Raw genomic sequence first — 12,150 nt, forward strand, 5'->3', positions numbered from 1 at the left:
GGAATTGAATTTCTGTCAAGTACTGGCACACTTGCTAAACAGCTGTATATATGAGGGTGACCTTGAATACCCAGATTTGAGTCTCTGCTTTCACTGTTAGTTCTTCTGCCTCGATAGGATCTCCTATGACCAATTCTTCAGTTTGACAGTCCAGATCATACACTGTGCACAGCTGTAGGAGCACAAACAGAAGAACCAGCTGTGGAGAGGGGCTGGAGAGCAGAGAGATCTCCAGTCAGCTCTGCACCCCTCTCCCTTTCGGGAGCTGGGAACAAATGGGTATGCAGCATGACTGTCTCTGCTTTTGCCTTGCCAAGCTGGTGTAATTACTGCTGAGTGTTGTTAACCAGACAGTTTACATTTCAGTTTAAACTGAATCATCTTCCGTAACCAAGTGGAGTAAAAAAATTGGTATGCCTTGACCAATTCAGCTAGACTGTAAGATTGGTTACTTAATATTTACTTTTTCTCTTTCACCTAAAATTTTTTAATGATATGGGAGACACTGGTGGACTGGCACTGTGGTGATGGTCTGGTTCAGACTGAAGTTCTGTGCAGGTAATATATTTTGTATCATTGAATGTTTGTCGAATCAAAAATTTCCTTGGTGATGTTTGTTTCCCTTCCAGTAATTCTGTTTGACTTCTGTTGCTGTAGAGTGGGAGGTTCTTCTGTAGAGAAATATTAAAATATGCTCATATGAGCAGGAAGGAATAGAACTATGCACTGTTTGCAGAGGACTACATCAAGTTTCACATGGGAGACGCAACATACACTTTCCTTATAAGCACTCAGTAGTACAGCCCCTGCTCTTCTTGGAAGGTGAGAGGTGAGTTAGCAATTGATGCGATTTTAGCTTTCCCATTAGTTCTTTATTATTGGTAGTGTGTGGACCAACCCTTGTTCCTCTCATCTCAGCATCTTGCAGGCACATGCTCTGAGCCACAACCATTTAGCGTCTTCCACTTTTGTATTCTCAGTATACAAGCAGAGTCTCTGAGCGTCAGAAAATTGTGTCAGATGAGGAGGGGAAGGAGTTACCAGTTAAGCACTCACCATTCATGAGCCCATCTTTTGTCCTTTATCTTTCTCTCCAGCCTGTCATGAGACACAGTGGACATGAGATCCTCCTCTGAAGAGGCAGATATCATCTAATTCTTAAAATAGGTTTTGCCCATGATAACATTCTAGTGAATTGTTTATTGTTAGTATTTCTTTGCTGTTAACAATTTCTTATCTACCATTACACTGTTCGTAAAATCAAAGCAAAATGAAGTGCCTTTTGAGTTTGCAACAAATATTTATTTAACAAAATGGATGCCACCAACATATCTCCAAAATGCAGGTATGTATAACAAATGTAACAACAGTTGGTTTCCAAAATGAAATCAACATCAAATTTAAGGCAGGATAGTCTGTGATTTTTCATGCAAGAGCATATTCAAATGTTCCTTTATCCAACCCCTCAACTTCATCTTCCCACGTAGAAGAAGGCATACTACTGTAGGGGTCTAGCAAGATTTTGAAGCATCTGATAATTAGAAGTCCCAAGAAAACACACAAAATCCCTACAAAGGCAAAGCCAGTTTTTTGCTCTAAAGTCAGAGGGAAGGCAGACATTTCGTTGACACTCATGCTGGCTGAAGTGTTGCTGCAGTAATTACTGCTCATCATTGGGCATCACATCCTGGTGGCTCCGTGGGATTTTCACCTCTATTGCTTCTTTGCCTGCATAGAAAAGTAGAATCGGTTTGGTTAGGTCTAAATGGGGTGTGTATATCTGAGCCGTAGCATATGAACATTTGGAAATGAAAAACAGCTTGGATTTTAGTGGTGTCCTGTTGTTTTTTCACATTTAAATTAATGTGATAAAATTGCAACTTTTAGCCTCTACACACCATCCACTTACTGGCCTCTGTTATGAGACAGCAAACTCATGATATTCTGGCTTTCTGTCTCCTCAAAACAGAGCAATTTCAGCATATGGCTGTTGCAAACAGCATTTTGTCGGACTGGGCACAAGCCTACAGATTCTGATAAGGCAACACTCACCAAGGTCTCCCTGTGGAGAAACGAGTATGTTTTCTGAAATGGCTTTACAGCTCAGTCCTTAAACTAGTTAAACTCGCGTTGACCTCAAAGGGAATTTCAGCCAAATAACGTGAGTTTTGCTTATGTAATTTAGCTTATAAAACCAAGTAAATAGACACAACTTGTAAAATAAAACATTGTGCGTGCAATTTTAGTGAAGTCTTGGGCTCCATTTTCAGAAAAATGCTGTGTGCATTTTGACCTTGTAAGAAAGTGAGCATATTGGTAAAATTGCCCCTTCGCTTTCCTCTGTATGTGTCCACTCTTGTGTGTGAGGAAAGATTGGTGGGAGAAGAGCTAACAGAAGTAAATTCCCTTCCCCTCAATCTTGCTCTCGTTTGTTTCTTCTCCTTGGTCTTTCCCATTAAATACATACATAGCCTGACATTTTCACAGGCACAGTAAACACCAGATCTGAACATGCTCCTTGTGGAGCTCAGGGGACTGACCCTCCTGTGTGTCCTGTGGGGACAGGATGCTTGAGCACCTCCACCCCACCATTGCCCCCAGAAGAGCTTTGTCTGTTTTCAGCCAGAAGAGACTTTTACTTTTGTCTTTTTCAGGAGATCTTATGTATAGATTTTAGTTGAGGGTGGGAATCGTTTAGCTTTATGTTAGGTTTTCCATCAGATATTGAAATCACATCTTTCTTTGTCTCTATAGACAGCAGGAGAATTAGAAAGACTGGGACATCAGAAGTGCAGAAGGACAAAGGCGTTTTTATTCTAAGGTTGGAGCTTAAGGTTTTTTGGCACTTGGTAACACCTATTTAACTAGCACGCCTCAGGGGAAAACTCTTTTTGTTAACAATTCAACCGTCTTTCCCCCCAGGGAATTCCCAGTATCCATTTATTTCTTGGCAGAGTAATTAGGCCACTGAGAGGTCTGTGCTGCCATGGCTACACTGCTTCAGGTACCTGCGCTGCTAGCCAGTTCAAAGGGAGCTCCAGTATCTCTGCTCTGTACTGCAGTCACGGCTGAAAGTAGCCATGTCCTGAGTCAGCCTACAATTAATAAAACAGAAACAGTAAAAATAAGATTTTTGTTTTTCTGAGAAGACAGAATGGGCAGAACTTTTATCTTGTTTGGCGTCTGCTTTCTTACTTCAGAATTTGTGGGATTTTTTAATATTATCCTAAAGAATGAAAATTTTAAAACAAGGATTAAAAGGGCAAGGCAGAAGGCTTTTTCTTTTTGCAGTAACTCTCATTATAGTAGGCATTAAATAATACAGTTTCCTATTACAGTCTTTACACATTTGCCAGAGCATAACAACCAATGTTCTGTTTATTCGATAGAGCTGTGTATGAGATCCTTCTTCGTTTTGCATGATATTCTGCTCTTTGGCTCATACTGGTTTAATTCCTGTTAAGTTGGAGAAAAGATCCTGTGGGATCAGATCAGATATAGCCTATGGGAATTTGAAGTAATGTCAACAACAATCAATATTTATCTTCTGAAAATGTATTATAGCTAAAGCCCACCTGTTATACAGATTTTCATTGGGCATACTTCCAATTTTTCTATTAAGTTTGACCTTATGTAGGAAAAAAAAATCACAGGAAGTTCAATATCACAAATTTATGTCACAAATCAATTTATTTGAACAACAGCCAGTCAAGGAAAAAAAATTCTTTCCAAAAGTCCTAGGACACTGGGTTATAAAAATTAAATTAAAGGCTTATACGTAGACACTACCTGGGAAAGCCAGACCCAAACCCCACGATTGCGACCTTGAAAGACATGGAGAGAAATCTTAGGGGTAGGCTGTCCACGAAGAACCGTGCATTTGAGCTGAGTCTAGAGAAATATATATGTTTGGGGTGACATTTCTTCACCGTAGAGTCATACTCCAAGAACGTGGCTTCCAATGTTACTAATTTTGCAGGTTACACACCGGAATTAGTGGGATTTGTTTGTTCATTATGTGCGTGTCAGGAGATGTTATGGGACAGATCTCTGTGCAAAGCCTGACTGATGCTGAAATGTGGATTTGGCAAGAGTTTGGCTGAAACAGCAGTATCAGAAAACAGTAGGCATTTTGCTTGGAGGTGGGAATTGGTTCTGGGAAACTCTAATATGCAGCTTTGTTTTCTTCTCTTCCTTGTCCTGAATTTCAGAAATTGTAATTGAAGCCTTAAAGTTCACAGAACATTTTGCTCTAATTACGTATCCCCAAAACTGTGGTACCAAGACTGACCTTGAGCGCCTTTTTATTGTTTTCATATTTTAGTGCTGTGTACAGATTAGATGTCCCCTCCCAATGAGTCAGATATCTTTTCATTTGCTGCAGTCTATGTGTCAAGTCACGAGTCAGAAGACTGTGAATACTAACATGGCCCGGATCCAAAAATCCTTGAAGATAACCTTTGAGGGAAGTATGATGGGGAGAGGCATTATATCAGTTAGAATCCGCAAAGTCATTTTGTAGGGGCTGGCCTCAGACTGATCTCCCTTGACTTATAGGTCAAGACCCTACTCGTCCTTTGATTCTTTGCCTGTATAAAAACATTGGCATAAAGAAAGGCTCCTTAACATCTGCTGCAAAATAAAAGGCCATTGGAGGCTCTTGTGAGGCCAGAAGAAACAACTGAGTCCCAGAGTAAACAGGAATGAGGAAGATAGCTTATCACATAGACGGCTGAGGTAAGGAGAATGGAGGTATGAGCGGAGGGTGCTGGCTGCACCTATGGAGGAGGGTGAAGGGGAATCACCAGCCCAACTCTGTTAATGTTTGGTATGGATTGAAGATCCCAGCCCCAGCTCTTTGGTGGTTTGGGTGTCACTTTCTTCATCCGAGCCTTCACCCTTATGTTTTCAGAGATACTGAGAAGATTTAGAAAGTAGCCAGTAAGTGTTAAATCAAGGCTTCCTCAATAATCTTCCCTGTATTTTGGGTTTCAGTCCTTCCCTCACAGAACCCCCTATAGGTGTGGGTTTTTTTAATGGCTCAGTACTGGAAATTAGTACCTTTAATGTCTGCTCAAGCTGGAAGCGTTCATCCTCTTGGCATACTTAAGCCTCAAATGTATGAAAACTCACTTCATAAACAATAGTGTGTAACAAAATGGACTAAATCAGTTGCCATCTGCTCTCCCCTTGGATATCTGCAGCCCAGCTGCTGGTTCATGGATCTGGTCATTCTGAAGCTACTTCAAATAGCTTCAGTCCGATGCTTGTGTTTGAGTGACAGCAAACCCAACTTGAAAAGGTGTTGGCGTGGTTAAGGACATAAAAAGGCATCCCTTGGGAGTTTCAGAAGCACCTAATTTGCACTTAGCTATCCAGTCAAGGAATTGGAACTGTATTCCAGGAATGCTATTATAGGAATTGGGCACAGGAGGTAGCAGGGTGAAAGGATTAGCAATGGAGAAAATCTAAGGAAATAGAAATCAGCATGAATTTGGAATCCTCCAAAGGGTCTGAGCTATCTGAGATAACAACACATGGCCAGAAATGCTGCAAAAACAGCTCCGCGACCCACGACCAGACTGTCATGCTCAGGTGCACATTGCATGCCTGTATTCTCTAAATTGCTGTGGAGAAGACTGTCTCCTCAGGCTAAGGTTTCTGAGACAGCAACCAAGGAGGTGTAAGGTAGGAAGACCAGGGAACGGACGCCCAGCAAATGAAGGCATGGCTAACTTCTGCAAGGATAGCGAAGCCCCACAGAAACAGGCACTGCTTTTGCAGCATGGTAACTCAGGGTGCAGGCAACACTTTTTAATGTAAATGGCATTCCCCTACAAGGAAGCAGCAGCTGGGCAGTGACATTTCCAGCCTTCAGGCAAGCAATGAATTGCAGAAATGAGATTTTATCCTTAGTAAATACACAAGCCTGGAGTCTCCGCTGGGCAAGAGCCCCTGCGCTGTGAATTCATGTATTTGGTCTAGATTCGGATAATATAAAAAGGCAGGAAAACAAGACGTTCCCTAGCATCATCTTTAACTTGTAAACGTGGAAAAGTGTTGCCTGCTTCCCCACGGATGGAGGCTGCGAGAGACCGAGCACCTGCAGAGCAATTGTTGCTGTAGGATCGCAAGCACAGCCTTCGCTTTCATCGCCCCCCTCCCCGCCTTCCCTGGGAGGGCAGATTTACGCTTTTACCCTCCCTCTGCCCCCCGCCCCCCCCCCCGGGGTGCCCCCCGCCCGGGCCGGGCGGTGCCGCAAGGTCAGCCCAGCCCCGCCGCGCCCGCCGCGCCGCCCGCGCTACCCACCCTTCTCCTCCGCGCCCGCGCTGCCCATGGTGGCGGAGTGCGGAGTTTTCCGCGGCTACCGGGCCCGGTTCGCCAGCTGTCGGAAACCCAGGCTGGAGCCCCGACGGCTCACGGCCCGGGGGGAAGGGGTCCCGGGCGGCGGGGGCGGGCTCCCCTCGCCGCCCGGCGATGCGGCCCCGCCGGGAGATGCTCAAACCGCCCTAATTAAAAAATTAAACACGGCCGCTGCTGCTACCGCCTCCTCCTCCTCCCTGCCCGCCCCTTTCCATCGCTATTCAGCCGCGCTCCTCTCCAACCTCCCCCCCCCGCCTTTGCACGGATTAAATTGAGGAGCGTGGAAACTTCCTGCAAAACACTACGTGCGGCGCATCGGTAAGGGCCGGCCGCCGAGCGGGGCGGGAGCGGCCCTCCTCCCGTCCGCTCCCCGCCGCCCAGGCCGGGGAACGGGGCCTCAAAGCCTGGGTGGTCCCCGCAGTGACGGAGGACCGGGCTGCGGTACCCGCAGGAGGGGGGCTGCCGCCCTGCCGGAGCCGGTAGCCCCGGCAGCGAACAGCGCAGCCCCGCCGCCGGTGCGGAGCGGGACCTGTAGAGCCGCGCTGGGTGCGGCGGGGCCGTTCTGCTGGCCCGCAAGCAACCACCGTGCTATCAGCGAGCAGGGTTTTACACACCGGTGCTGAGCCGCTTTGCGTGGGGAGTTAAAAGCCTCTTAGGCTGCACCTACAGTGTGGCCTCGGGTCCTCCCAATAGCTTTAATAGTAATAACGATTAAAGCATAGAACACGTGGTGACATATGGCTGGGAGCCGCTGCTGGTGCGGAAGCCTAGACCACGTTTTATATCCTTTCATGAGCTGCGTTTAGCTGACGCTGGTTGTATATTAGAGAGGCTTCCATTTGCCACAACAGCAGGTGTTTAAGGTGGATAAGGAAAGAGGATTTCTTTTCCCAAAGCTGGATCTGTATATTGCACTAATAAACAGCAAATCTCTTTTAAATGGTAGTGATTCCATATTTGTATGCCACCCTGGTGAATGCACCCCTGCAGGGATGCACGTGGGCCAGTGGAATAGGACTGTATCACAGTGCCATGCATCATGACATTTTTGAAGGCTACTATAGAGCTGCTATCAGAATTTGTTCTGTAGAAAATAATTTTAAAACTCCACATGTTTCTTGCTACATGCAATAACACTAGTATAGGTTAAACCTTTTTCTTCCTAATATGTGCTGGGACAGGGTTTTGCATTGCCTGCTGTTTTAATGCCTGATTCTTCTGCTGTGTCTGCAATGGGCTTCTAAAGACGGGGTAGTCTCAACAAAAAAAGCTTTTCCTGCTAGTTGAATTAATGGTTAAACTGATGGTTAACTATGCAGTCACTAATGGTTACTAGTTTTATCTTCTAGTGTTGCAGCATCAGTCTATGTGGTAAACAATGTCTGTTGCTGAAATTATAAGTCAAGCTAATTTTTGAAGCGCCTCTCATATTTAAAGATCCATGAGGACTTTATAAATAGATCGTTTTAAATAGTATAAGATTGTGCTTTCAGAATATGTATATAAGGACCCTGTTCTGTTCCTAATGAGCTCTAGTTTTCTTTTTTAGCCGTGTCCCTGATTTACTTGGGGCCCCATGAAGGTCTCTTGCTAGAGAGAAACAGTTATGGTTTGGGATTTTGGGATTAGCAAGCACACAAGGGCTCAGAATTTCATGCCCCGACCCCCACACCAACCCAGCACAACTGTTTTGAGAGAGTGGCATAAATCAAGGCTTTTCTGATGGTTGTTGAGCATTGCTACGCTTGGAGAACCTTACTGTAAGTAGGTTTTGGGAGTAATCAGGACCACTATGTCTGCGCTGGCTAGGAATGAGGGGCAATATTGACAATAGAAACACATAACCTCTGAGTGGGTGCATCTTGCATCTTCTGTCAGATTTTGGGCATGGATGCTGAGTCTTTCACTGCAATTTTTCCTGGAAAAGGTGGGATCTTCCTCCCTATAGATATGATATTATGCTTCCCTTTAGTTATTCCTGTAGGAGTTAGGAATGTTGGCTTTTTTTTAACCATTAAATAATTGCTCCTCTTGTACTATTTCATGGCAGAAGTTACTGAAATCATGTGATTATTTCTAGGAACTGTGCACTTATGTTCAATTGTAAAGAAGTCACTAGTGATTTTTTTTTTTTCCTGCAAGGCAAAAGAAATAGCAGTGTATGTGCGACCATTCTGGATACATGGACAAATGGAGCATTCACTTGGCTTCACTTTCCATTTCTTTATCAGGCCCTATCTTCTTTGTATTCAACAACTATTACTTCCATCTGACTTCAATCATATTTGCCGTTGATTCAATCCTTATTTTAGGGAGTGTTATGTGTCCTCAAAGCAGAGCCCTTGAACAGAAATAGAGATTTTATAATAATCTAGTAATCTGGTACATTGACCTTGCAAATTCAACTGGCCTAGTTTAAGGTTGGGCAAGACACTTAAAACCAAGTGGGTGCCAATGAGTGAAATGAAATAGGGAATTCTTAGAGCTATTAGCTGTTTAACACTTTTTGATGTTTAAGGATCACTTAAGTGGTGTGAGTATCAAGAAAATGTAGCTATTTTGAGGAATAATTAAATCCATTGTAACTTGCTTTTCAGCTTAATTTTAAACAGCTCTTTGAGTGTTCCTTCACAAGCAAACTAACTCACCCTTCCGTTGCCAGAAATTTAGAATGGAATGATGAAGGTAGAATCAGTGAAGAATATTATGCACAGAAGACACAGATCAAGTTGAAACTCCCCTCTTAAGCAAATTTAAGCAAGTCTAAGCAAGTTTATGAGAAACATGCACCATCATAAAGCAATAGTGTATGGGGGAGATAAAAGTAGTAATAGAGGGGCACGGTGAAAGAGAGAGGATTATGTATTAATTTATGTATTGATCATTAGTTCAGGGTATCTAACATTTTAAAAAGGATAAGCACCTCTGTTCCACCATGTTTTTTTCCTGTATTCTTAAAAGATTTGAATCTATCTTTGTGCTTGTCCAAAAGCCATGCTTTTACTAGGTACTGACTTCAACAGTGGTTTAAACACGTCATCTACAGTCCTGGTGGTCCCTAGGGTACACCTCTGGTGACTGCCAGGAATGAGGCAGAAAAACAAGTTCTACAAAGCAATCTCCCCATGTTAAATATCTGAATAGCCCCACTCTTCAAATAGGACAAGTTTAGGGATTCAGAACTGAAGAAGGCTGAAAATCACGGCTAGTAAGTCCAGCACACATCAGTGTAGTGTTGGGGAAGGTGGAAGAGTGCATGGACGCAGTGAAAACCAACAGTGCCCCCTGGTGTGAGTGGGACAGGAGAGTTGGTCCATGAGGAGGGCAAATGTCTCCAGGTGTGTCCCCAGCTCCTCCATCTTGGGGTTGGGGCAAATCCCTGGCCAACAGGGAGAGGGCAAAGGGCTTCTGGGGCCTTAGGCGGGGGGGGTTCTCTCCAGACGTGCAGGAGGTGGGTGTTTACTGCCTCAGTGTGAAAGAGGAGGTGGTGGGTATGTTAGGGGCATGCAACCTGTCATTAGGGACCAACGTGCATTGTGGAAGGAAAGACCAAAAAGCAAGCAGGTTGCTCACTTTTTTTCTTTTGTAACTTCAGCAGCTAAAGTAATGAGCTGGGGGAAAAGAGGGTAATGTGATTTGTTTCAATATAGGACCAGTAAAAGTGCTACCAAAGGTCTGGTGTTATGCAGCCTTGCAGTGGTAAAAAATACAGGATTGATTTTTAGTCTCTTAAACTGTGGTCAAGGGTTGTATAACACTGGGGAAAAAAAATGATGAGAATTAGGGAGATTTAAACCTTCAGTGGGGGGGATAAGAGTTTAGATCCCTGCAGATCAAGTAGAGGAGATCTCCTGTGTAACTGATCCCATGTTATGGGCATAGGGTGCTGCACGGATTTTCTGGTTATAAATACACAAGATGCAGAACAAACCCCTTAACGCACAGTTTCATTGCTGTAGCAGGCATCTGTACGGTCTTTTATCGGGGGGTGTGTGTCTGAGCCAGCTAGTGCTGTTGACGGATTATTCGGGACGGGGAGAACAAGACAGAGGAGGCAACTGGAAAGAGGTGGGAAGGAAGGGGCGGGATGGCAGCGGTCCGCAGCGCAGCCGCGGGTGCGAAGGGCTGTGCTCTGGGTGGGCTCCGGCTGCCGAACGGCCGCAGCTGGGCTGGGAGATGCCCGCCGGCAGACAGGCTGCTGCGTTCGGTAGTTTGCCCTTTTGAAGTGTAAAATGGTTCGTTTTCCAAAGTTAAAAAACACAACACCACTTTTCTCAGACTGGAAAGGTGGCGTTTAATTGCAAAGAGAGCGTTTAGGGAAGATAGTATTTGCTTTACTTTAGGTGCATTATAGCTATGCAAAAGAGGGAGTCGGCTGCAGAGTAGGGCTAATGTTTTTTAGCACAAAGTAAAGCAGTGTAGGCTGGGTGCAGCCTTAGGCAAGGCAGACTGGTTTGGAAGTACCTGTGGTTGTGCAAAAGGGAATCTTTAAATGAGCTGCAAAAGTCAAATGATTTACAAAGCAAATCTGCTGTTAAAGCAGCCTTTCTCCAGCTGCACTCGGGGCTTTCTGGAGAAGGGGCAGGGTCTAGAAAATGCCAAGCACGTTTAGGTGCCATAGCAAACAAACAATAAAAAATACGTGCAACACATTCATCATGCAGGCATCGTATAGGTTCGAACAATGTCTGACTGAAAACAGTTATTTACAAAAAAAAAAAAAAGACAATGAATTGAAAATGTATGATGCTCAGAATTCCCATTTTCTCGAATTCTATACAAACTGACTTTCGGGAAGATAAAAGTTTTTCACAAATGCTACCTGATGAAAGTGTTGATGGACTGCTTTTGATCCTGATTTAACTGGAAACAAAATTAAAAACAATACTGAGGTAAACTGAAGACCAATTAAAACGATTGTTTCTAAAAGGATCGTGATACAAATTTGGTCATTAGCAAGTTGAGAGCAATGACTTGTTTGTCGGTGAGGACTTGAGACTTTAATTTACCAGGGAGTAACTGTATTGAAAAGCATGCTGATACGTAGAACACGTGTAATCATTTTAACTCCGTAACTACTATTTGTACAAGAGAATTCCAAGAGTAGTTCCTTTACAGTTGCTTATATTTACATACATATGGAAGAATGCTAATAATATTCCATTATCTTCAACTCCCTGTGTAAATTAGTGCTGTCAACTCTCTGCTTGCCAAGGATATACAGCCATAATGCCATACACCCTTCCCATAACTGAGAAACACTATTTACATTAGGGGATGACAAGAGGAATTTGTTAGGAGAGCAGATCAAGAACACTTTTCACAGTTTTGTACTAAATGAGGGATCCCCTTGTAACAGGAACATTCCTCAGAGACCACGTCTGTCTCCTGTAAGGATGTGAACAGAGGTGGAAGACATGTTAGAAGCCCGTGTATCAAAGGAAAATTTTAAAATATTCTCAGGAGGTGTGTAACGAAAGAGACTTTCTCAGCACAAATACAAGCATAGAAAGATACTGGTTTTCCTTTTTTAACTTACTGTGCCAAGTACTTTTTTATTATTTTTATTTCAATCAGTTTATACACAGAAATCTTCTTGTGGTTTTTTCAACACAGTTTTGTAGACCAAAGAAATCCCACTTTTTAATCCAAATTCACCCCTGTCAGCTCCCTAAGAGCTCATTGTGACATTGTTCTCCCATTTTTATTACTATTCTTTGAAGACAGAAATACTGAGTGATTATGTGTAAGACTTCTAGAAAAGGATCCAAGACTCCCATAAAAATC

The 12,150-nt window shown here is 43.7% G+C and overlaps 1 protein-coding gene across 1 annotated transcript; it reads right to left on the reverse strand.

Moving 5' to 3' along the window:
• Positions 1-1,280: 1,280 nt before the first annotated feature.
• On the reverse strand, positions 1,281-6,448 carry CTXN2 (cortexin 2). Its single transcript, XM_074600750.1, has 2 exons — positions 6,310-6,448; positions 1,281-1,728 (listed from the first exon to the last, which is right to left on the reverse strand). The coding sequence occupies exon 2, from the start codon at positions 1,672-1,674 to the stop codon at positions 1,426-1,428; it is 249 nt and encodes an 82-aa protein (XP_074456851.1). The 5' UTR covers positions 1,675-1,728; positions 6,310-6,448; the 3' UTR covers positions 1,281-1,425.
• Positions 6,449-12,150: the final 5,702 nt, after the last annotated feature.

This window comes from Larus michahellis, chromosome 9 (genome assembly GCF_964199755.1).
Source record: "Larus michahellis chromosome 9, bLarMic1.1, whole genome shotgun sequence".
NCBI classification, from domain to species: Eukaryota; Metazoa; Chordata; class Aves; order Charadriiformes; family Laridae; genus Larus; species Larus michahellis.